The following is a 27,023-nucleotide window of genomic DNA, read 5'->3' on the forward strand; positions in this document are numbered from 1 at the left end:
TTTAGCAGCATCCTTGGCCTCTACTCACCAGATCACAAGCCAATAGCATCCAGTTCTCTCTTGTGACAACCAACAATGTCTACAGATATTGTCAAATGTCCCTTGGGGCAAGGGTCGGGGGGTAAAATCACCCAGGTTCAGAACCATGAGATCATGGTTAAAAATACAGGACTCAAGTGTTGAGATGCCTGGTTTAACCACTTGGTAGTCTACGATCCTGAATATGTTACTTATGCTCACCCAGTCTTGGTTTTCTTATCTTTAAAATGGAGACGACATCATGTATATGCTTCACAGCATTAATGTAAAGATTAACCAAGATAACAATATATTCGTAGTTAACACAGTGTCCCACTTGGGAGGCTTCATAGCTGTTAGTTCTATGTATGATAGTAGATCTTTGTCACCTTGGAGACGAAAAGAGGATAGTCTCTGGACAAGAGATTGGGAATGCAAAGAATAAAAAATTCGGGAGTGTTGTGGGGTGGGAGTCTGATATTTAGTTGAAAAGAGGGCATTTAAAAAAAGACTTGAGAAACATTGGTCAAACCACGGCTGCTGAAAGCACAATTGCAGAGGATCTTGCTTCTACTTAGAGTGACAGAAGAAACAAGGAGAGGAGAGATCTATTGAGCCTAGGAGTTTAATCTTGCACTGGCAGCTACTGAGGTTGTTTGGACTGAGCCTTGGTTTTAATGTATAATCAGATTTATGTATTAGTCAAGGGCTGTGTCCTGGCTGCTGGGGGGTGCCACAGGGGCTGGAGAGGTGTGAGGAAAGGAAACAAACAGTGAAAGGGAGGGAAGATGATTTTTGAGGTGTCTGTGGCAGTCAGTGAACCCAGCTCATTTTGGCTTTATCTGCTGATCCCTTTCTGGGAAACCCCTTCCCATCAGAAAGACTTGAGCTTTGTGTCAAGCCCCTTTTATCAGCCAAGATTAAGGGCTGATGTCACCAAGCATTTTTATTTTATGGAGAGAAATGTGGAGCAGTGGTTCAAACTACACACTGGCAAACTGCTTGAATCCTCACTCATCCATTCACTAGCTGTGTGGCCTTAAACTCTGATCTTTCGTTCCCTCATCTCCAAGATGGGGATAATCACTATTAATGTGGTTGACGTTTATTGTAGTTCACTTGACTTTTCCACTTCAGCCCTTAGCTATCACAATATTAACATCTGGATGTCCTGAGAGTATTCCACATCTCTGGTGATGATAATAATGGCAAATATTTTTGAGTGTTTACTGTGATCTATGTGTTGTGTTAAGTGTTTTCTCACTTAATCCCATGCAATAGTTTTTATAGGTGTGGAAATTCAGGTTCAGAGTTTAGATAACTTGCCCACGGCCACAGAGCTGGTAATGGACAGCACCAAGAGTGAATAAGATAGATCTTGAGAGTCTATCTAACTGTCAAGATCCTCTTGAGAGTGGCAATGTAATGCTGCACCTTCTGCAATGTCTAGGTGTTTTGGGTAGATTTTGGTAGAGCAAAGGTTACTAGAGGAGAGCATTTTGTGTGCTCATATATGAGCTCTCTTTCTCTTAGGATGAGTGCTAATTCTCTCTCACACGTGTACACACAGAACCAAACTAGGGCACTAGGAGCAGAACCACCCACAAATTATTCCAGAAGCTGGAAACACAGGCACCTGATGAAGAATTTGGTTTGGCCTTAATACTATGGTTCTCAATATTGTCTGACTGGTAGAATTTTTGGACAATTTTAAAACAGTCCCTCACCTAGGCCAAATATCAGACTAGTTAAATTGGAATATTGGGGGTGGGGTCCAGGTATCAGTATTTTTTTAAAGCTCCCCAGATGACTCCAAGTGTGGCCAAAGTTGAGAAGGAGGTCCTGAGTATTGTAGCCTCTGTCTTACATCTTTCCAGTGGGTACCCAATCTAATTCTCCCTTACAAGAGATGGAGAAGGCCTGTTGACTGTTTAGAGTAAGTGTGAAGTATTCACTCTAAACCTGTTGAGGTTGAGGTTGGAGTTCCAATGAGATACTCCCTTTTCCATGATAAGCAGAGCAAAGCTGAGTACGGTGAAAGGCCTCAAACCTGAGATGGCTCTTGAGATTTGTAAGGCTGAGCCTTGGTCCCAGTTACTGAATTTGCCCCAAATTGTGAGCCTATTTGGTCTCATCTGCTGTTTCATCACAAGCGATAAGATTATAGGAGGACGATATTCCAAATGATTTCCCCCCAATAATGGAAACTCTTCTTGCTGAACTCCTAGACCTCAGCCTTAGAAAGGGATTTTTGAGGTAGGATGGAAGGATCCAGATCTTTCAGAGACAGGTGAAAGCCTTTGGTAACTATGGCAATACCCACCTGGGAAAAATGACAACCGCTCAAAATCTTTCTTCTTAAGGACCAATGGATATATCCAAAGAGCCCTGATAACAATCTGCCATGGCTAATACTGGCTAATTGGTGCAAGAGAAGAAGAAAAATAAGGGGATTTGTGAATCAACTTCTGTTTAACCATATGTTTTCAAGGCTTACTGTTTACTTAAGGAAAGATTTTGTACTTTAATCAGATCTGTATATTAGTTACTTGGCTAAGCCAGGATACCTGGGGTAAAATTCAAATGTACTGTGTATATGAAATCCAGGATATAACCAAGAGAGAAATCAGCCCTGAAAGGAAAAATAAGCTACAGCAATAGAAAGAACAGTAGAAAGAGTTTACAGATATTTTTTCTTCTTTCTGTTATAAATGGAAAGTTCTCCACCCTGTACTTCTCAATGCACATGATATTTCCGACCTACTGCCTCTTTGTAGTCTTGCATTTGCTTTCTCAATCCCCTATGTAAATCATCTGACTTTTTCTACTTTAAGACATCCCACTGAAAAAGGGGACCAGGGCAGTGTTCTCAGAGGGATACCAGGAGGTGGAATTTGAGCCAGCAATAAAATATGAGTGCTTTACCACTCCAAATATAGCTCTTTCCTCTCAACAACTATACTCTCAACACACTGGCCTCCTTTAAGCTCCTAGAACTGGACAAGTTCCCTCTTGCCTCAGGGCCTTTGCATATAAGATAACCTTCTTCCTTTGCCAATTCTTTCCTTTGCAAGGCCAAGTCCTTCTCATCCAAGTCTTAGCTCACCCATCACTTCAGAGAGCTTCCTTGACCATCCTTTCAATGCAGTTAACCCTCAATATTCGCTCTTTTCTTTGCTCATTTTTTTCTTTGCAACTTATCACAATCTGTCCTTCTCTGTGTGTTTGTATGTCTCCTCCTAGATTATAAGCCATTCTCCACCCTGCTCTGCCCTGAATGGCTCTCTTGCCCTCTCGCTGCTAGTTGGGTTTGACCAATGGGGAAAGATCAGAGGGCAGAAAGAGAGAGAGGTCAACGTATTTATTGTCCTGGCTCCCTCCTGCTAGGCTGCAGCCAAGGCCTCAGTTTCTATCTATCTCCTTCATTAGGTTTTCTTTAATTACCCCTTGAATATGCCATCTGTTTCCTGCTGGGGCCTGACCCACAGAAGGACTAGTCTGATTTATTCACCAATGTACACCTGGCAACTAGCAGAGTGCCTCGCACATGGTAGACACTCAATAAATATTTGTTGAACACATGAATATAAAACAACTCAGAATCAAAAATTAAAAACATCTTTCTCTTCTCCATTCTTTTTGTTTCCAAAAAGATCTCGATCAAACTCTGGTATAGAGAATAGATAAAACAATGTGGCTGGGGTTGAGGGTAGATGGAGTAGCCCACCAGCATGGCTCCCTCCTAAATTGCTACTTTAGAAACCCAGTACATTAGAGATATATTTTGGACAGATGCCGTATGGGAGGATGTGGCATCTTACACAGTTTCAGTAATTGAGGTACACAATATTAGGGGCTGAGTTCAGACTAAATGATGTTTACAACTGCATGTTTCCAGGAAGACTTTGAGTTCATCTCTGGAAGACAATAGGGGTAGGAGTGGGAATGGAAATGGTGCTTTATGAACTCACTAAGAGGATTTGAAATTCTTCTTTTGCAGCAGTCCCTGGGCTCAGAGGAAGCTGGAATAAAAGATGTCCTCTGATTTGATGTGCTTCATCCAGTATTACCAGATAAAGGTGTGTCATCCAGATTCCCCTACCCTAACGTGCCCCTATATTAAACAGCTTCAGAAGGCAGAAAGTGACAGAGGAAGCCACCTGCTTCTTAGGTAGTCCTAACTCCTGAGTAGAAAGAGAGGCACAATGGGTGACAGAGGACCTGGACATGTACGGCTCATGGTTCACTCAGGGATGCTGAGCCTTGGGTTGTATAAAGGGGAGCTTGATGGGAAGCTTAGGCCAGGTTCGAATTTTTTTCCTGGGAGGGGAGCCAGAGTTTGAAACAGATCTGCAGCCAAGGGCCTGGCTGGGCTTGTTCCAGGAGCTGATAATGATCTCAGTGGAAAACTTCCACTGTTGTACTCTCCTCATTGTCTTCCTCACTTAGGGACCAAAGCTGGGCCTGTTTCTCATCCACAGACTCAAAGAACAAATTAACTCCTTTAAGCTGTGGCAAATGGGAATTCTCTGTGAAGTTAATTGATACTGGGGTGGGGGGCCAGGGGGATCCTGCAGGAAGGCTGAGCTCTGTGAGCTGACAGTCTACTTTCTCACATGTGAAGGCTGGGCTCTATTAGCATTAATAGGTGTTACATGGGCATAATTAGACCACAGATTCTCGTAGCCTCTTTTGACTCAAACAAGGCTGGAAATCAGATTCAAGGAGACAAGGCTCATCTTCCTGGCTGCAAGCATTCCTAGAAATGCAAGCAAAGTGCTCCCCAGTTATGGGTGTCAATGTGAGTCTGGATCATTAACATGTACAGAATTGCCAAATCTCACACTCATCCATTGAGGCTGGTTTTTGCCTTCTATCCCCTTCTATTAGAATGATTCCTGAGTTCTGGTCAATCTTCCTTCTCCCTGTTAAGTGAGCAATGGGCCGAGACAGAGTTAAGAGGAAGATGGCAGGAGGTCATGGTACCAAATAATACAAGTAATAGTTACTCTCAAATAATGAATTTTCCACATACCGGGCAGGCGGTGAAGTGCTCCACGCATGTCACCCCACACCACCCAGCAGCCCCACTGCAGCAGACATTACATTTACTCAGGAAGCTGAGGGATTGAGAGATTTAAGCCACTTGCCTGAGTCACACAGCTAGAGAGGTGGTACGATTTCAACCAGGTCAACTGGGCCCTTAGGCACTAAGCATGAATGTGTGTTGCAGCTAGGGTCAGAGCAAGAAGCAAAAAAACCTCTTTCAGCTGCAGGTGTGGTTTCCGAAGCACCTAGCTGAGGAGGTCCCTTCCTGTAACATCATACTTTCCTCAGATGTGGTGCAGAATGACTTCGATTGGGACTAATGATTTCCAGTGGAATTCCCTATGTCTAAGCCAGGCTTTCTCAGTCTTGGCACTGCTGGCTTATGGAGCTGGCTAATTCTTTGTTGACTGAGTGTAGGGGGATGACGTTTTGTGCACTGTAGGAGGTTTAGTGGCACCCTGATCTCTACCTACTAGAAGCCTGCAGTGTCCTGCCCCCCAGTTATTACAACCAAAAATGTCTCCAAACTTCGAAGTGTTCCCTGGGTGGGAAAAATCACCACCCCTAGTAACCACCCCCACCCATCTCTTTTGAGAATCATCCATCTAGATAGACTACTCTGTTTCCCCTGGAGTAGTGTTTGTGTATGTGTGTGTACTTTAGGCAAAGGGAATTTCCCCCCTCATCTTTTTACCTAGGATCCATTATTCAAGCATAAAGAAAGAAAAAGGGTGAGTTATTCTAGTCTGTTTCCTCTCCTCTCTCATTTCCAGCTATGAGCTCAATCTGCTCCCCAAAGTAAAGACTGAACTGGACTTTTCTGCCTTTTAAAATTGGCACATTTGATTTCAAAGGCAGCCATTGGGAAGTCTGCTGCTGCCAGGATGAGAAACCCTAGCAAGGTATGAGCTGCTCACTGCTAGGCAGTAGAGTCACTGCCAGGGATGCTGTCACCAAAAGCACAGTGTCAGAATCAGAAACAAATCCCTGCAGGTGTCCTTGGACTGATAACACCCTCGGGGCAGGGGGGCAGATTTGAGTGGGTTGGATAAATGACTTGAAGAAGCAAGAATACACAAGAATCCCTCAGACTTAGCACAGATGAGAGTCAAGGATTTATTCCAAGTAAAGGCCCAGAGAACAGAAATGCACAGAGGTACAGTCTCTACTCTGCTGGGCAAGAAGCAAAACGAATGAGTATTTTCCTCTATTCCTTGTGCATAGGAAAAATAAGAGAGAAAAGAGGAGACAGGGTCTGAATAATCTGCAAAGCAGAGCACTATAATCCTTGGGTAACAAAGAGTTGAGAAAGGCAATTTTCTAGGAGAGAAAGAATGGGAGAAATATGCCTGCTTGAGCTAAATGGATGGGGGAATTCTGGATGACATTTTTAAGCCATTAAAAGTTTTTGCACCAAGGAAAACACTAGGTGTTTTCTTAGTGACTTTGAAGTGGAAGACCCAGACTTTATCTTCTAAATGGTGCCCTGACTGTTTGCTCAGCCTGATTTGTGATAGCTGCCTCTCAGAGATGTGTCATGGTCTGATTTTGATTTGGGGTGGGCAGGCTGAAGGAGATTCCTGGCAGAACAGGACCGGGAATGATCACAGATCACACACACACACAAACACACACATATATACACACACACACACACACACAGAGCTATCTGGGTGCTCAAGGTAATGCTGGTAGAAAACTGGGGAGAGTGAAACTTATTGGTGGAAACTATTCTAGGTTAAACAATCAAACACACAACAAACCAAGCTACGTTGAAATTTTATGCAACTTTGGGCTCACGACCTTTTGATTTTCACATTGATTCCAGAGTGGAAACAGGTCCTATTTCAAGATTAGAGTGTTTTGTTGTCCACCTTTTCTGATGCATTCAGTGATGATTCCAAAACCACCAAATGCTCTTGGCAAGTAATACCCTCTTTCCTACTTAATTCATACTATGCAATTAAGACACGTATCATCCATATGCTTCAGATAATGTGCTCTTAACTCACTAAGGTGCTATTTACTATACCAAGAGTGATTTGATGTCAGGGATATCTTCAGAAATTTTCAGAGGAGATATAATCTACTTTTTCTTTTGTCTCAGCAGGAGGCTAGACTCAGGGCTGAGAAGAGGCAGTGTAGGACAGATACAAGTTCTAACTACAGGAGAGCTCATGAGTATGGTACCTCACCCAGATATAAGATGAGGAGTCTGGGTTTCCTTAGCTTAGGGGTCCTCAAACTTAGTGAACCTATGAGTTTTCTGGGGACATGTGTTTGAAATGTTGATTGCTAAGTCTGAGCCCTGAGAGATTCTGTTTGTGGGTGTGGAATGTGGCCCAAGAATGTGCATGATTGACAAGCATCCTGGATGAACGTAGTGTAGGTGATCCCTGGAATACTCAGATTGATGGAGTGGATAGTTTACTGTTTACATGGAGAAATAAGACTCCCCAAAGCTAGCTTCAGGCTGCTTGTACTAGGAAGTGGGGTTTTAGTTATGTTAGTTTTCCGCTGCTCTGGGAGGCACTTTACTTACAGACAGAGGAGGGGAGGTGATGGTCGGTGCAGAATTGCTCCTAAGTCTCATATGACCACTAGAACACTGTGGGAGGGAGATGCTAAAGAAGTTTTGCCAAGTGGCCAGGTAGGAAGGTCAAGGATCTAGCCGTGAGACAAGATATTTAGAAGGGTTATGTTTATAAAAAAAAGAGGTCAAAACAGTATATTTTGTTGATGGCAGACAAAGGAAATCAGGATTTAAATACAGATCATTTAAAAAAAACTGCCTATATGTCCAATTCTGGAGGTGTGGTAACACCCATTCAATTGAATATTAAGGCAGTCATTAAAAATGATGGTTCCAAAAGCCACAAAATAAGCTAAAGACAGAATGCAAATTAAGAAATGCAGGCCACAAACTATTCACTATGTTTACAACCAAGTTAGAGAAAAATAATGAACTAATACATAGGGAAGAAACTTGAAAATTCATGAAAATATGAACACTGGTCAAGTGGTGAGATTTGGGGGATATTTTCTCTATTTCTAGCTTTTTCCAGAATTTTTCTTTTCTGTGTTTTCCTTACTCTCCATATTTTAAAAAATAAATGGCTTGAGTTTTAAAGCCATTTCCAAGTGGATAGAGCTTTCTCATTTCCCTTTATGAGATTAATAAATTCAAAAGTTCCAAGAGAAATGTTCATACATTCTTAAAGAAATTCACTGTATAAAATCTTGCACCAGTCTGAGGAACCCATCACGACACACCATGCCCCAACCCCACCACTGCTGGCCTCCACCCTGGACCTATTTTCCAGTGTTGCCTTTTCAGTAATAAAGTGAATAAAATCAGCAATCTTTTCTGCCTGTCAGCAGCCATGGTTACTGACTTGGGTATAGATGACTGCTCAAGCCCAAGGAGGTTATAAATAAGCCTTTCAAACAGTTATCAAAAACCAGGACACTGGAAAAATTTCTCTGGGCCCAGAAAATGTCAGTGAGACTACAACATTGTAGCAGGGCTATATGGCCTGCTCTGGGCTGAGCTCTCTTCCAACTGCCCACTGATCCCCTGTTCTCCCACCTTGCTCTGACATTGTCCTCGGCTTCCCACATGCCAGAAAAGCAAAGCGAAAAAAGAAAGGAGTGACAGATTCTCCTGGGACTTTCACTCTGCTGGTTTTCTTCTGGCCCCTGGTCTGTGAGCTAGGGGTGATGTTCAGATGAAATGCCAACAACAGGGCACAGCTTCCTTGGGAATCCATGGGACCAGTCAGAAGGTGCTCCTTAGGATGTACTAAACATTGAGTGAGAAGGCTGGGCTCCATCCAATCTCTCCCTTCAAAATATCTCTTCATAGCCTGAAACCCCTATATTAAAATCACCACAGGCCACACCCCAAAGACCAGAGCTTTGTCTCCAGAAAACCATAGCTAACATACATAATGGGTGTTTGATGTTAAATTCAAATATGGTAGGGCTTTTAGAGGAAGGGATCAGATAAAAATGTCAGTCCTGGATGGATGGGATACCTATGGTGCAGGAACAGATGCCTGTGGTTTCACCTCCTTGCAGTGTAATCCCTCTTCCTTTGAAAACATGACCTTGATTTCCCTTTGAACATCTTCCTTCTCCATTGTCAGTCCTGAAGTTTTGATGGGTTTGACCTCATTGCCTCATTCCTGGGATGGGACAAGACTCAGGCCTGACCTGTCGGAGCTATCATTCTCCTGGCCACAGTGGTTTGTTTAAGAATTGTTGGATGCCCAAAGTCAGGCAAATGAGACTCAATTCTGGTACTCTTGGTGACACTACTAGGGAGATCAATTCTTTTTCCCCTTCACCTGATGCTGATGGACGTTGGCCTGCAGTGACTGACAGCCATCCTGGCTATCCCTGGGAAGAGGCTGCCTGAGAATGAAACCAGTGTACAGGGAAAAAGAACTGAGAGACAGAAAGAAACCAAGTCCTGATGACATCATTTGGGCCCCTGGAACTAAAGATCTGTGAAGTTTGAAGTTACTTGATCAAAAAATGTTTGTTTACACCCACTGGAGTTAGAATTCTGACACTTCCAAACAAAAGAGTTCTGCAATACTAATGAACAAAGGCAATCTCTATGCATTTCCCAAGTGTATCCTAGGCTGGCCCTCCAGTCAATGGATAGGACTCCAGGTGAGCTCTAGGTTTTAAAATCTGTGATTCCAGACTGGACCACACATCTTCCCCAGTGACGGGAATGAACAAAAAGATCTGGGCCACACAATTCATGAGCACATCTGAGGTGTGGCCCATCAAGTAATGGGTGCCGGCCGGTTAGGAGGTTTTACTCAATTATTTAAATAAAGAAATTGGGTTAGAGTATGGTTATCCAAGTTATGCAGAAGAATAGTAGACCTGTCCCTTCCTTAAATTAAATACAGAAACGTTTTGCATTACAAGGATTGAAAAACATTTCAGACATTCTTGGTAAACTCAGTGGTTCCAGTTGTTGCTTTATATCCTCATGTTGTTGTTTTCTGGTTCTTTCTCAGTTTACCAGCAACGGTGAAAAATTACCTTGTTACCTTGTGGTATTGCACAACTAAGGTTCCCTTGCCAAGGTGTGTAGATGAGGTGTGTAAATGGCATGGCCTTGACAAAACAATGCAACACTGATCAAAGAAGGCAGGAAACCCTTTCAGATTCCTGCTCCGTGTCTCCAATTATTCAGGCCAATAACACATGTGCTTGTAGTTGATGCTGGCCTGAGTAAAAAATCACAGAGTAGGCAAACCTTTATCTATTGCTAATTTTTTCCTATCTATTTTCTTCTGTCTCCCAGGACCCACTCCCCTTGGGACACTGTAAACCTCTGCCAATCTCCTCTCCTAAGTCACTGTCTATCCATCCTCTTATTTTGGACTTTGCCATTAACCTTCACCTCTAGCCTGGGCTACAAAGCCCCAAATTGCCTCCTAACAGGTCTCTCTGCATCAGCAGTTGCCCTTTTCCAATCAATTCCCCACACAGCAGCTGAAGCCATCTTTTCAAAATGCAAATTGGATCATGTCACCTCCCTCACTGCAGGGCCTGACATTTTAAGGGCTTTCCATTGCCCTTATTAGAAAGGCCTATACCCTTAATATAACCCTAAATGGTTCTGCACCATCTGGCCCTTGCTTTCCTTCCCAGTCTTATTACTCTATGTGCTCACCCAGCCATGGGACCTTCTGTCAACTCTTCATATATTCCTACCACAGGGCCTTTGCACATGCTGCTCCTGCTACCTGGAATGCCCCTTCCCTTATCCCTGAAGCACCACTTTTTCAGGATGTCTTTTGACTCAGCCACATCCCTCTTTGTAAGCCCTTGCAGCCTCACACTTACTTATATCATAAAATTGGATGGTTACTGTCTATCAACTTCACTAGACTGTGAGGTACAAGAGGGCAAGGCCCATGTCCAATTCAGCTCAGCACTACATTCCCAGCACCTTGCAAAGGTAGCACCTACAAATACTAACACAACCAGTATTCAATGAGCACTTACAGGGTGTTAGACACTGTTCTAAATTCTTAATGTGAACTCACTCATTTAATTCACATTACAACCCTGAAAAGTAGGGTCATTCCATTTCAAAGATGAGGATAGCGAGGTGCAGAATAGATCAATCAGTTGACCAAGGTCACAGAGCTATTAAACTAGAAGTCCAGTTTCCAGCTCTGGCATACTGGTCTACAGCCCATACTCTCATACTATTCTGCTGTAACTCACAGGGTACGTACTCATATCATATTTGCTGAGTGAATCAAAAAACAAACAGAAATGTTCTTTCCCCTTCCCTCACTCCCATCCTTCCGTGGAGGTACTTCCTATAGGACCCAGCTCTCTATGACCAACCACCCCTGACAGAATGTGGCTGATCCTCAAGGAATAGTCAAGTTCCCAGCCTTGTCATTCCACACCAGCATCCTTCACCAGGGACCAGCTCACAGTTTCCGGTTGTCCTGTGGTGTGGCCTGTGCCTAAGGCAGCCAGTTCCAATTCCAGCTCCAGTATACACCTGGTCCCATTGTGTGACTTGAGCCCTGACCTCTAATTTGCAATGAATGCCTTTGTCCCCTGCTCTGCCCTTGGTGTCTCTTGCCCAGGCACCAGCCCCTAGACCATCTCTGCTTGTCTGCCTTGTCTTTCCTACCTCTGACCTTGGCACATCATCTTGGACTGCCACCTCTGACTTCTGTCATTCACAGCTGTGCTCTCATGCTTCTCTTTAGCATTGTCAGAGTCAAACAGACAAATCAACAAGCCAGCTGCCACAGGAGAGAATATGCCTATCCCTTCAGCTAAAGCCACTGTGTAAATCTTCTGACTGTGATTATGACCCTTCTTGTGAGGAATATCAGGCAAGTTAAGTGCATGGCTTTGCAGTAGATCACACCTGGGATCAAGTCCTGGCCATCAAGTCCTGGCCATCTGTGGTGACTATAAAAAGGTTACTTCTATGAACCTTAGTGTACCCATCTATAAAATAGGTATAATGATCAGATTTATCTTACAGCATTTAAAGAGGCATTCTACATGAAGCCATTAGCATGTCAGGTCATAGCCACTGGTCTATTATGATTATCATTGGTTACAATCAACATCAGCAGCAGCAGTACATTTACCATGGTCATTCACATCGGCTGTAGCATAGTGTTGAAGGGCACAAGCTCTGGAGCTAGAAGGACCAAGTTTAAATCTTGCTCTTCTACTTCCAAGCAATGTGGCCTTGGGCTACTCAGCCTCTCAGTGTCTTATGTATACCATTTGTAAAATGGAGTAACAACTGTGTCTGCCTCATAGGGTTCTTGTGAGGATTGAGTGAGTTTAGTTTATGGAAAGTGCTTAGAAAAATTCCAGTCCATATAAACACTCAATGTTAGTTGTTCTTGATGTTGTTATTATTTCTACTTCAATGCTATGATTACACAGGCTGCAAGCTGCTTTAGAGGCATGTTTAGGGACTGGCAAAGTTAAAGCGCTTCTGCAAGGCTCCTGCATTGCGGTGGTATAAATGGTGGCTGTGCCTGCCTGACTCACTCTGTGTGAGCATAAGGGATGAATTGTGTTTTCCAAGGAGAAGGGACTGTACACTCCCAGTTCTAGACACATTGGGAGGGGCCAAAGCCCAGATCTGAGGCTGACAAGCCACTGGAGCTATCCGTTTTTTCAGATCTGTTCTGAGGAAAAATGCTGCCCACAGAAAGATCACACTTCATGCCAGATTAAACACTACAGACTTATTCAATAATATAAGTTACTGACCATGGAAGAAAAAAGAATCCATCATCTTGAAATCTAGCTTTATCTGAAAGATCAAAGTGCTTTCACTAAGCCTTTTATGGCACGTACCTGGTATTCAGACTGTGATTCTAGGATTTAAATATATGCAGATAGTTTAGAATGCTATTAAAAAAAAACTACTGAATTTTCTAGCAAAATTCAAATGTTAACAGTGAGGGACAGCAGCAAAAACACCAACTTTCCAAGTCTATTCCTTGGTGTATGTGTGTGCAGTGTAGGATGTGAAAGGCTATTTAGGGTCTGCTCCAATGAGGAATGATGAAGCTGTGCTTAGAATATTAGCCACCATCTTTCTTCGACACTGTCGTATCTGACAGAACCACAGAACACACTTTCTTTAATTCCCTGTTTTTCATGGTTTTCTCAAGCTGGTTAGGAAAAAAATAAGCCTGCAGGAGTATTTTCCTTTATTTATTTATTTTTTTTTGACAAATTCTTGCTCTGTCAAAAGGCTGGAGTGCAGTGGTGTGATCCTGGCTCACTGAAACTTCCGCCTCCTGGGTTCAAGTGATTCTTGTGCCTCAGCCTCCCAAGAAGCTGGAACTACAACTACAAACATCCACCACCATGCCTGGCTAATTTTTGTATTTTTAGTAGAGAAGGGGTTTTGCCATGTTGGCGAGGCTGGTCTTTAACTTCTGGCCTCAAGTGATCCGCCTGCCTTGGCCTCCCAAAGTGTTGGGATTACAGGTGTGAGCCACTACGCCTCGCCCATGCAGGAGTATTTTCAAATCTAAAATGCAAACCTGCACAGCTGGTGGATGGTGGGAGAAGTTAGTAGCCACAACAGGCTTAGGGGCCGAAACTATGAATCAGTGTGTTTGGGAGGAGAAAGAATTAATAAAAAGTAGCAGGTAACCATTATAGAAGGTCATATGTGTCAAAGACTATATTAATGATTTTAAATGCATTTATCATTTAACGCTCACCAAAGCTATACAAAGGAAATCGGAACACCTTTATCCATTTGTTCACAAAATTCCATGGATGAGGAAATTGAGTTTTGCAGAGTTTAAGTGACTTGTTCAAGGCCACACAACTCCTAAATGATAAAGGTTTGATCTCATCCCAGCAAGTGTGACTCCAGAACTGGTAATCCTAACCATTAATTAATTAGAAAGACAAAAAATCAGGGCTCCTGTAAGAACTTCAGAGACTAATGATGGTTTAATATCGTGCCCATCTTATCAGTTCACCCTGTCATCTGCACCTTCTAGCAGGGTCACCACTAGCCACAGGAGGCTATTGAAATTTAAATGAATTAAAATTAAATAAAATTTAAACTTCAGGCCATTGCTGTTGAGTACTTAAAATGTGTCTAGTGCAACTAATGGCCTGAAATTTTAATTTCATTTAATTTTAATTCATTTAAATTTCCACAGCCCCATATGGCTGCCATATTAGACAGTGTTGATCTCAGGAGTTTTTTTCCCTCAGTTTTATCAGATATGGTCAGGGTTGCTTCCTAAAAATCTGAGGCAAACGGGCATTAGTTGCTTTGCCCAAGGATCCTAGAAAATCACGAGAGTTAATCTCCCTTGATGTCTTCTTTAGGAATGGAAACCGCGTCCACTCCCTCCTTAGGAATGGAAACTGAGTGTCTTCCTCACTTGCTCTTTCCAACATTCTTCAACCTCTAGCCCTACTGATTTCCTCATGAGCCACAAGGTGAGGATGATACAGTCAGAGCAGACAAACCCAGGCACATCTCCCCTCAGACAATGGTTGCACATCAGCCTCAGCAGAGATCTGCTTAACATGCAGATTCCTGGGCCCCACCTCTGTAGAGTTCTGATGCAAGGAGTTAGGGGGAGGCCCAGGAGCCTATGTTTGAATCAAGCACCCCCATGATTCTAAGGCAGGTGGTCTAGCTTTCAGAAACTCTGCTTCAGAGGCTGAAGTATATATTTATCTGCTGTCCTCTTAAATAATTATAGCACATAAATCTTTTGAGAATAACATAACCTGGGCTGGAAGCCAGGCAGTCATCACTCTGCGCTAATTGCTCACTTCTAAGACATGAGGCAAGGCGCTTAGTCACCAAGGCCTCATTTTTTTTTTTTTTCCATCTGAAACATGGGGATGAGGATATCTACTCTTTGTTCTGGGACAAATAGGAACACAGATGTGGACATATTTGAGGAGGATAGAAAGTAAAACCCACTGCATGGACAAGCTACAATTCAGAACCTCGCTTTGTTTGTCCAGCAGAGTTGAAATAGATTTCATATTTTAAAAAGTCCACATTTTAACTTCTCAGGAAAAACTGGAAGATCTGACAGGATGGGGCTCATATTAGATTGGCAGCCTGGTGTGATTAAGAGCAGGCTGGAATCTGGAATCATATGCACAGGTTCAAATCCCTGCTCTACCACTCTACAAGCTGAGTGACTTTGGATGAGTCCCTCAATCTCTCCATTTCTCAGTTTCTTCAACTCTGAAATGAGAATCATAACAATATTCCTCCCTCACAGTGTTATGACAATATAATTAAGCAAGCTAATATTTATAACGTGCTTAGAACAATGTTTGACACATTGCAAGAGCTATATAAGGGTTAGGTGGATACATAAATATCCCAGCACATGGCAACAAGCAGCTGGAGCTGAGCAGTGGTCGTCCCCTTCAAATGGGGTTAACATTATCACAGTCTCTATCCAGACACCATCGACTACGGAATCCTTGCTGTAAGGGGCAAACGTATGTCTCCCTCCTCTGGTACCTTGCCCACAAAGGGGCAGATATACTTAGAGCATCTTGGAGCACTACTCTTCTCAAGCTGTCAGTGGTGAAGGACCAGTTTCTTTTTATTTTCAATCCCTTGTGGACTGACATATGGCCCTGATGAGCATGTCTGAGACACAGCACAAAGCACAAAGAGCTCAGTATGTGAGTTCTATAACACCCTGATTGGTCTATACCCTCATCAATAAGACAAGCCTGCTGAATACGCACTTGGATGTCACCACAACATCGAACTGCTGTAAGAGTTTCTAAACACTTTTAGTTTCAGTACTAATCTCGCTGCTGATGGGTGATAGTTCTCAGCGAGTGTTATCCTCAGATTCTGCTTTAAGTAGCACCATCACAGAGAAAATCTACAGTACTATTTTTTCCCACATTTAAAAATATTTTAAAAATAATATTTAAAATATTAAATAAACAATATTAAAAAAATTTTTTTTAGAGTCAGGTTGTCACTCTGCTGCCCAGGCTGGAGTGCAGAGGTGGGATCATTGCTTAGTGCAGCCTCAACTTCCTGGGCTCAAGTGATCCTCCTGCTTTAGTCTCCTAAGTAGCTGGGACTATGATCATGTGCCACCAAGTCCAGCTAATTTTTATATATATATATAAAATATACTTGTGTATATTTTATTATATATATTAATTATATATTGCATATATGTAATATATGTATTGCATATATGTAATATATATGCAATAGGTTCAGAACCGTCTCAGAAGCTGTCATGGATGCTTTGGTGCCCCAAGCAGCACCAGGTTGGGGCAACTGGGCTCCAGGTGCTCTGCGTACTACCATCAGCTCACAGCTACACCTTCTCCACCTTCACATGGTATGAGGGGCAAACAAGTTCCCTTGGGCCTCTTTTATAAGGGCATTAATCCCATGTATGAGGTCTCCACTTTCACAACATAGTCGTCTCCCAAAAGGCCCCATCTCCTAATGCCATCACCTTGGGATTTAGGATCTTAACTTAGGAATTTTGGGGAAAACATTCAAACCCTAGCATTCTCTTTCTTTAATGCTGCCTTTGGCCAACAGGAGCTGCCTTGCCCCAAGCCCACATCCACAGTCTCATCCCCTTGTTACTCCTCAGCAGCCCAAAGCTGATGACCAACTGACATGATGGTACAAAACATCAGCCCCTTTGTCACAAGAAGCAATTGGCTCTATAGTGCAACTCATCCATCAGAGTCCCCTGTGGGATCAGGCAGAAGCCAGATGCCAGTGGAGACACTGTTTCTCACTTGGCTCCTCCCCGTGCCCTGTCCTCCTCCTCTCACCCTCCTTCTGCTGGGAGCACTCCCTCAATACATCACAGGCATCTGGACCTGTCTCAGGTTTTGTTTACAGGGAAGCCCATCAAAGACAGAAGCCATCCCAAACTTGGGTTTACCTTCCTCAGCAGCCGATTGGAAGAGGGCACATGGCAGAAACAACATTAAAATCCTGAGGACCAGGCCGGGCATGGTGGCTCATGCCTGTTATCCCAGCACTTTGGGAGGCCGAGGCGGGTGGATCATGAGGTCAGGAGATCGAGACCATCCTGGCTAACATGGTGAAACCCCAAGTCTACTAAAAATGCAAAAAATTAGCCAGGCATGGTGGCGGGAGCCTGTAGTCCCAGCTACTTGGGAGGCTGAGGAAGGAGAATGGCATGAACGCAGGAGGCGGAGCTTACAGTGAGCCAAGATTGCACCACTGCACTCCAGCCTGGGCAACAGAGTGAGATTCCATTTCAAAAAAAAAAAAAAAAAAATTCTGAGGACCAGCATCCAGTCACCCAGAGATTAACCCTTGCTATCTGTTTTCGAGGTGAACAGAACCTACCTGTTGCATTAGACAGAGCCAGGGATTCCATGGAGCCACGAGGGGTCTGCTCTGTGGGCGTCATGTCCTCTGTGTATTTCAGGGAACTGATTGGATGACGGGTCCGACACTGCTGAGTGGACATGCCCCCTTCCTCCTCCTCTTCCTCCTCATATTTGGGGACTTGGATGCTGCCTCGGGTCTCACTGAAACTCTGACTAGACATATCACTGTAGCTCTCCTGAGATCTCAGCCTCCCTGGGTAATAGTCTTCTCGGCATTCTTTGATGAAGCTGCCAGCATGTCCTGTCATGGCCAGCGACGAGCTCCTTTTGGGGTTGCTGAAGTGCTTGCCCCACATTTCAGGCTGGGCCCCAGCCCCTTGCCCTCCTGGACTGTAGGAAGTTCTGATGTTGCACTGGCTGAGGAGCTGCAGAGGGCTCTGGGACTGGTTCTGCTCCATCTTGTTCCCATAATGGTAGGGCTCTTCCCGGCTCCTCCAGATGGGGTCCCGGTTGAGACTGGGCGTCTGGCTGGACAGGCTGAGCATGTCCATTTGCAGTGACAGGGGATCTACGTCGGCTGACAGCCGGTTGGAACTCACTTGCAGCTGGCTGTGCTGGTTCAGCATGGGCTCCTCCGTCTTGCCCTTGTTCTTGCCAATTTTGGCACTGCGCCGGGACTCCTTGGCCCTGGCGTTCTGGAAGGCGGAATCGGAGGAGTCAGAACCATTGGGGTCTTCCCCAGCACTGCAGGCCCGTGAGCAGAATATCTGGCCCTGCTTCGGAAGGAATGGCCGCCCCAGGAGGGATTTCTTGCAGTGAGCACAGCAGAAACAGGTCTCGGTGGCATGCCAATGTTGACCATCATAGGTCATTTGACCTTGGTCAATACCTAAAATAATGAGAGACATTGGAGAGGCTGATGAGCTGCTCAGAGCCCTGCACTGGGACATGAAACACACTGCACCTTGGTTTGTCTCAGGATTCCAGGTGCGGAAGAATAAATTAATAAATCAATAATCAGACTCCTATGTAAATGGTATTCATGTCCTATTACGAGAACTCCTTGTTGTACCAGTATGCACCTTAACTCATTTGCTCCAAGCACAAAGACTCGAGGTTAAAATGACTTGTCTATGGATCCTTCTGCCTGGGACACATTTCTCCCTGACAAATAGCGATAGTAATACTAACATATGATCATGCCCTGCTTTAACAGCTTTATATATGTAAACTCATTTAATCACTCAACTCCTTGAGCTAGCTTTCTAATATTATTTGCAGTTTTCACATGAGAAAATAGAGGCAGATGAGGCTAAGTAACTTGTGTAGGGTAACATAACTAGGAACCAGAGACAAGATCTGTATCCAGGAAGTTTTATTCTCAACCATGATATTGATACTATCTCCTTCACTCTAGGTAGGCATCTGCTCAAAAGCCAACTCCTCTGAGAAGTCTTCCTGTCCACACTAATAGTGATTTTCCATTGCTCTCCATACTTACCTGCTGGAGTTTTCTTGATAGCATTAATACCACTTTACATTGCAACAGTCTATATATGCATCTGTTTATTATTTCTCTCCCCTGCTAAAAGTGAAGCTCTATGAGGACAGACTCATTAAGTTTCAACAGCATCTCCAGGACCTGGAACATGGCTGGTGTATGACAGGGCTTTTTGTGTATAGATAGATTGAGTGAATCCCATTACTAGCATATGCTCTTCCGATGGGTAAGTCACAGCAGCAACTCAGTGGATGCTATGGTGAATGTTTTCTCCAAAAGTCCTAAGTTGAAATCCTAAATCCTAAAGTGATGGCTTTAGGAGATGGGGCTTTTTGGGAGGTCACTAGCTCATGAGAGTGGAGACCTCATGAATGAGATTAGTGCCCTTATAAAAGAAGCCTAAGGGAGCTCGTTTGCCCCTTCCACCGTATGAGGACTCTGCCAGAAGGCATCATCCAGGAAACAGAAAACAGGTCCTCAGTAGACACTGCATTTGCTGGTGTCTTGAGTTTGAACTTCCCAGCCCTCAGGACTGTCAGCAATGCATTTCTGTTACTCAGGAGCCACCCAGTCTGTGCTCTTCTGTTAAAGCAGTCTCAACGGACTTAGTGGGAAATAAAAATGTGGATTTCAACTCTTGTTAAGGAAAAATCTGCTTTTGGTGAAGAAAAACCTAGACATGGTATTGCCAAAGCTATTGCCCCTGTGGGATGCGTACCCTTTGCTTAATTTCATCAGGAAAGGAAGAGGTACAGTTCCTCCCTGTGACAGGACTGTGTCAGGTTTATACAGCCTGGTCACACTGCTTACTAAGGGAGCCTCCCACAGCCCTGGGCGTTCTGCCTTCTCATCATCTCTGCCCTCTTCTGGCTATAGGACTTCATCTCCCTGTGGGACACCATTTCTTGCCATCTTCAGGCCGTGAGCTTTGGGTGGGGCAAAAGCTGACCTGGGGCCCAACATAGGCCAGCAAAAAAAAATCTGCTCTCCTGGCACCCAGGGACTGATTCAGGGGTGGGCAAGGGACCTGCACTAAGCCAACACCTATCATTGCTTTTTCTAAGGCAGGACTTTTGCTAAGGCAGTCACACAGCAGGCGTTTTTTATAGCAGTTGTTAAACTGGCAGAATGGAAGCTGATCACTGCTGGGGCCCCTTCCTGTGGGGACAACCTGCTGGGAACACAGCCTCAAGCTATGACTGTAGGGTGGACCAGGACCCTTGCAGTCTCCTGATACATAATGATACACGGCTTCCCAGAAACAAGGACTAACGTGACCTTCGTCTTCACTGGCTGAGAGTTCCTGAGCCTGGACTTTCAAGGAAGAACTTCTGGAGACTTGTCTAAAGAGGTGGCAAACATGAAATTAGGGAGAAGAAGAGAATCGCAAGAACAAAAGGCCACCGGCCCAAGCAGCCTGTCTTTCTCCTCTGCTGTCTATCCCCTCACTTTTGTGTCTATGGAGCCCAGGGAGAGAGGCATGAGGGCAATTCTTCTCTTATTAGCTCTTTCCCAAACTACAGGGTTCTCTTTTCATTTTGGAACCTGGCCTTAGAGACTAAGAGGGGATTTTTTTTTTTTTTTTTTTTTACAGGGATAGGAGCAGCCACAAGGGTCACCCCAAGTGGGAGAGAGGGAACTGTGTGAATCAAGTGAATCAACTCCATCTCTCTCTTTTTTTGAGACAGATCAACTCCATCTCTTACAGCGCCAGTGCTCCCCGGTAGCATGAGAAAGAACCAGCTGGGGCAGGGCTAGAAACAGACAACCCCAAGCTCTGTGGACACTTCCTCCCCAGGCCCTTGGGAGAAAGCCGAGGCAGACATCACAGGGACATAGGACTCTGTAGTAGTTAAGCATAAGGCTCCAGGACCCTGACAAACACAGGTTCAAATCCCAGCTCCATCCCATTGCAGCTGGTTGTAAAGACGCTGAAGGCCATCTGCTGGGGTTCAAATCTTGAGTCTACTGCATTCCAGCTGTGCGACCCTAGGCAAATGGCTTCATCTCTCTGTTTTTGTCTCCCCTTCAGTACAATGGGGATAATCCTAGTAGTTGGTAACTGAGTGAATACGCACGGAGTGCTGAGAATTGGGCCTACTGACCAGTCTTCTTTTATTTGCATTAGGACTGAAAGCCTGTGTCTCTCTTTGCTGAGGGTCACTGCCCAGATGCAGTCCAAGAAAGAACGATGAGGCTGCTCTGTCTCTCCTCCCCTCTCCCACCCTCCTTTTTCTCCTCCTTCTCACTCCCTTTCTCAAATGCCTAGAGTGCAGAGAGCTCATGATGGCATCCCTGGGTCCTTTGGTGAGCTCTAATCAGCACAGCATCCAGAGCAGCTGCGGCGATCCCCACTCCCTGTTAGAGGTACACAGGAAGTCCAGTCCCTCTGGCCCGTCTGCCACCAGCTGCTTCTCCACGCTTTGGCAAGGAGACATGCTCAGATGCAGCAGCAAGGGCCTAGTTCCTGGGGCTGGGGGGCCTCATGGAAGGATGGGCTTGGGTTGGGAGAGTGGAGGGGAGGTATATCATAAAGCGGCCTGGCAGGCAGCAGAACGTGGTCCCCGATAAACATCGATGTCAGATGGTCCTCTGAACTGCTCCTGAACTCTAAGCATCTGGAAAAGGGCTCTGCTGTTCAGCATCTAAGCGTTCCTTTTTTATTCCTTCTCTAAGCCCTTTAAGCACTTCTTGGAGGGTGTGTGTGTCTACTGCTGCCACAGCCTCGGTCTGTTTATAGGACTGTTTACTCTGCTGTGCACACGCAAAAGTACCGTTGCCCTAGCAACGGCTGCCTGACACAGGGCCTGCTCTGAGTGGCTGTATAAATACGGAATATTTGTACGGTATGGTCAGAGGTAAAGCACCCAGTGACTGAGGTATGCGTGCTGTAGAGAGTGTGCTCTTTCGCTGTCACAGGAAAATTATGTTTGATAGAAAAGTGGATTTAAAACAAACATTAGGGACAGCATTTTAACTATAGCAGCAGTAATACTGCAGGCCACCATGGTCCCCTTTTCTGACAAAACTCTGACACCTTTTTATGGATTTAATAGGAAAGGAGGAGGGAACTCCAGTAAATGTGCTGGGCAGCCAAAGGGAGACAGTAAGAGAAGAAAACCGAGGGGCCATCGGAGGTGTACATGCTGCAGCAACAGAGAGATTTTTCTCTCTGCCAAGTACTGAGCAAAAATTCTAAGCGGCAGTTTCTGGAGAGGCTCTTAGCCTCCAAGGACAGAAACAGAAAAAAACAGAAATATGGATGGGAAGGGGTACTGTTGTCATGGACTGGTATTCTGCACACATGGCCCCTCACACCTGAGCAAGTGTGTACTTGCAGACTTGAATTCTCGGTTGGGCAATACTGGGTCAAGACATTGCACCATTTTCCATGATACTGTCCCACCTGTCCCCTTCTTCACACGTCTCGCCACTTGTCACAATTGATCTTCGCATTTCCTAACTCTTAGCAAAAAGAAGGTTTATCTGTTTGACCACTTTGATCTTGTGAGACATGAAAGCTCCTGGGTACTGAGTCCAGGCAACAGGCTGTGAGAGGGGTGAGGATTTTAGGGGTTAGGGGATGGGGAATTTGCCATCACCCAAGCCCCCAGAAGGAAATGCTGCTGACAAAGGTCTTCACAGCAGAGCTTAAGCCTGGGCCTGAGTATATGGGACAAGAATGCCTAATGACAAAGCACTGTTGAGCATACGGTAGATGTCTTGTCCACAAAACCAGGGTTTTTATCAGTACACAGAACTCTCCAAATACTAGCTAATTTTCTATTTGAATACATCACTTCTTATGAGCCAGGAAGACAAAGCCACTTTTTGTGGTCCTAATAAAACCTTTTAAGTGGGGCGAAATGGGCTCCAAAATGGATTATCTCTATATCTCCTCACTCTAGGTAAGAAACTGGCAGCTTCTAAACAGACTTCTTGGGATTGCACAAGCCACTGGACGATCTGGCTGTGATCTCACAGACATTCAGCCACTGCCAATGTTTTATTTCTCCCCAATGTTGGCTCCTTCCCAAGGTGCCAGAAAAGGCAACTTGAATGAATAAGCCACAATGCAGTACGATCTGGAATAGCCTTGAAGGGTTGAACAAATTGGTTATTTGCAGAGGGAAAATGATTTTCATCATCTCAAATCTGCCACTGGTTGGGGGAGTTAATAGTTTATGGACTATTTGAGGTTCATTTGCTTTGCATTTGGCTGGAATAGCTTTTATTTATTTATTTTTTTAAGACATACTTGCCAGAAGCCACTGGATTTCCCTGGCTATCCCTTCCTACCAAGAGGACCACTTTGGTTCCTCCCTCTGCAAATCCCCATCTTGTCCCAAGGAGGCTATGGAAGATATCTGTTTAGATTTTCCTTCTGAACTTCCCCCACTGCCCTGACCCTCAGTTATAGGACTGTATGGCACATAGTCCCAACTTGGAGGTGGGCCCTTGACCAAAGCAAGGCTGATAAGATTCTTATTTGGAAGAACTGACCTGCAAGCTGGCAGAGACATAGTTCTTCTCCTTTTGAGAATGCAAATACTAAGTCTAGTATCACTAGTGAGTCATCTCGACCATTAGGTGAAGATAGCTTGTCTCAAATGATGTTAACAGAAGGCAAATTAAGCTGAGATACAGAGAAAAAAAATCTGTTTTGTCTGAACCCTTGATCCACCCCTACCTGAAGCCAGTATACTCTTTGGCCTTTCTAGTGTTGTGAATCAAGAAATTCCCTTTTTCAGTTAAGTTACCATGAGTTGGGTTTCTATCACTTGCAATCAAAGATATTTTAACTACACCCAAAACAAAGGTGACCTCATCACAGAAGGACAAAGCCAACTGCCAAGTATTGCCTCACCTATATGTTGGGCACAGGTGTCACAATATTCTGCATACAAGGACTCGAAGCAGTGGCAACAGTAGGGTCTTCCCTCCTTCATGATGTAGCGCTGGCCGCCCAGCACTGTCTCACACTCGAAGCAGCAAAAGTGTTTCATGTGCCAGTGTCGCCCCTCGGCTTCTGTGCATTCATCTGCAAAGATGATCTGGAGATGGGGAAGCCAAATGGTCAGTATGTGAGACCCATCCAGAAGGACACACTTTAAAGGAAGAAAGCTATGGGGACCCTGAACTAGAAGGGTAAGAAAGCAGATCCCACTCACAAATAATTAAATAAAAATCCATATGTATATGTTTATTCTGTATGTATATCAGTTCCTATATATGGATTTACCTAAAGCATAATTAAACATGATTTCTGGCCTAGCCGGTAATTAACTTGACCACATTTAATAAGAGAAGGAATGTTCCACCCTGGAGAATATAAGGCAGGATCAAAAACTGACAGCTCACAGGCACATTGGACATACATATCTGCTTCATTGGTCTGGACACATTATTTTTTTAAATAGAAAATATCATATTAACACTTGGAATCCTGGTTTCTCTTTTGAAAACACAACATTTGCAATGCTCAGTGCACATTCCTACATGGCAATAATAAACAAGAACTAAAAAGAGAGGCTGCTGCTTTCTAATGAGTGGCAAGTTCTCCAGTTTGTCATATTCTTCACCCTTCCCTATTGCCTTAAATAAGTCACCTTCATTTACAACACCTGCCAGGCCCTCACAAGCATTTGTATTTTCCCCCAATATAGAGTTTTTAACATTTCAAAGCACAGATTTCAAAGTTTACTATAAAGCTACAGTAATGAGGCCAGCATGGCACTGGCATAAGGCTGGGCATATAGATGAACAGGTATCCAGATTTAAACTCATACATATATGGTCAATTAATTGTTGAAAAGGGGGCCAAGACCATTCCATGGGGAAAAGAATAGTCTTCTCAACAAATGGAGCTGGGACAACAGGAGAGCCTCATGTAAAATAATGAATTCAACCCCCTACCTCACATCATACATAAAAATTAACTCAAGGCTGGGTGTGGTGACTCACGCCTGGTAATCCCAGCATTTTGGGAGGCTGAGGCAGGTGGATCACGAGGTCAGGAGATCGAGACCATCCTGGCTAACATGGTGAAACCCTGTCTCTATTAAAAATACAAAAAAATAGCCGGGTGTGGTGGCAGGTGCCTGTAGTCCCAGCTACTTGGGAGGCTGACGCAGGAGAATGGCGTGAACCCAGGAGGTGGAGCTTGCAGTGAGCCGAGATCGCACCACAGAACTCCAGCCTGGGTGACAGAGTAAAACTCCATCTCAAAGAAAAACAGAAAAATTAACTCAAAAGGGATTAAAGAGCTAGGGGCAGAAAAACAATAAAATGCTTAGAAGAAAACACAGGTGTAAATTTTTATGACCCTGAAAGGCAATGGTTTCTTAGATATGATGCTGAAAGCATAAACAACAAAAAATAAAGTAGACTTCATCAAAATTAAAAACTTTATGCTTCAAAGGACATCATTGAGTAAGTGGAAATACAGCTATAGAATGGGAGAAAATATTTGCCAATCATCTGATAAGGGACTAGTATACAGAATATATACAAATCACTCTTACAACTCAATAATAAAGAGAAAAATAGGCCGGGTACAGTGGCTCACACCTGTAATCCCAGTGCTTTGAGAGGCTGAGGTGGGTGGATTACATGAGGCCAGAAGTTTGAGACCAGCCTCGCCAACATGGTGAAATGCCATCTCTACTAAAAATACAAAAATTAGTTAGGCATGGTGGTGCATGCCTTTAATCCCAGCTACTCAGGAGGTTCAGTCAAGAGAATCACTTGAACCTGGGAGGTGGAGGCTGCAATGAGCCAAGATCATGTCACTGCACTCCAGCCTCGGTGACAGAGTGAGACTCTGTCTTTAAAAAAAAAAAAGAGAGAGAGAGAAAAATAACCCAATTGAAAAGGTTGTCAAAAAAATTTAAATTAATTTTTCAGACATTTCTCTGAAAAAGAAGATACACAAATACCTAATAAACACATGAAAAGATGCTCAACATTATTAGCTGTTGGGGAAATGTGAATTGAATCAAAACCTCAATGTGATACTACTTCATACCCATTATGATAGCTATAATGAAAAAAAAAAAACAGATAATAACAAGTATTAGTGGGAAAGTGGACAAACTGGAATCCTCATTTATTGATAGCAGGAATGTAAAATGTTATATTTGTTTTGGAAGACAATTTGGCATTCTCTCAAAAGATTAAACTTAGAATTATCATATGACCCAGCAATTCCATTCCTGGATATACACTCAAGAGAACTAAAAATATATGTACACAAAAAACTTGTACATAAATGTTCATAGTAGCATTGTTTAGAGTAGCCAGAAAGTGGAAACAACTTAAAAGTCCATCAATTGATACATGGCTAGACAAAATGTGATATATTCATACAATTGAATATTATTCAGCCATGAAAAGGAATGAAGTACTTACATATACTATAATATGGATTAACATTGGAAACATGCTAAATGAAAGAAACCAGACTTGAAAGGTCACATATAATTTCACTTACATGAAATGTCCAGAACATGTAAATCCACAGAGACAGAGATAGATTAATAGTTGCCAGGGGCTAGGGAAAGGGGAAATGAGGAGTGACTGCTAATGGACACAGAGTTTCTCTTTGGTTGACGAAAATGGTCTGGAATCAGCAGTGATGGCTGCACAGCTTTGTGAATACACTAAAATCTACAGAATTATTTACTTTAAAAGGGTCCTTAATGCTATGCAAACTATATCTCAATAAACAAATTTCAAAATGTGTGCTTCAATCATATTCTAATTGTCATTAGACAACACAAAGTTGTATTCTGAGCACCAATTTTCAGATGTGGAAACTGAGGCATGAAGGTAAAAAGGTGTCCTAGAACCACAGAGTTGGACCTGAATTTAGTTTTTCAGCTATCTTTCTAGAAGGTCTCTCTAGAACATCACCATTAGTGTTAGAATCCAAATTAGTTAAGTCTGATCAGCTTCCTCCTAGAAAGTGAGTCCCCTGTAGGTAGTTTCTAAGAAAGAAATGCCCATGTAACACTAGGTTCTCTGGCTGAAAAAGGGGAGTGTTACTCACCTCCCACACTGC

The 27,023-nt window shown here is 43.7% G+C and overlaps 1 protein-coding gene across 5 annotated transcripts in view; it reads right to left on the reverse strand.

The window, feature by feature from the left end:
* The window catches only part of LOC105483373 (prickle planar cell polarity protein 2), a 354,334-nt gene that overhangs the window by 30,754 nt on the left and 296,557 nt on the right, over window positions 1-27,023 (reverse strand). For all 5 annotated transcript variants that reach the window (XM_011744213.3, XM_011744205.3, XM_011744225.3 and 2 more), the window contains 2 exons: window positions 23,829-24,015; window positions 17,477-18,349 (listed from right to left, as the gene is read on the reverse strand). In XM_011744213.3, coding sequence (XP_011742515.2) covers window positions 17,477-18,349; window positions 23,829-24,015 — 1,060 coding nt within the window. The remainder of the gene's footprint in view (window positions 1-17,476; window positions 18,350-23,828; window positions 24,016-27,023) is intronic.

This window comes from Macaca nemestrina, chromosome 2 (assembly GCF_043159975.1).
Source record: "Macaca nemestrina isolate mMacNem1 chromosome 2, mMacNem.hap1, whole genome shotgun sequence".
Lineage (NCBI taxonomy): Eukaryota > Metazoa > Chordata > Mammalia > Primates > Cercopithecidae > Macaca > Macaca nemestrina.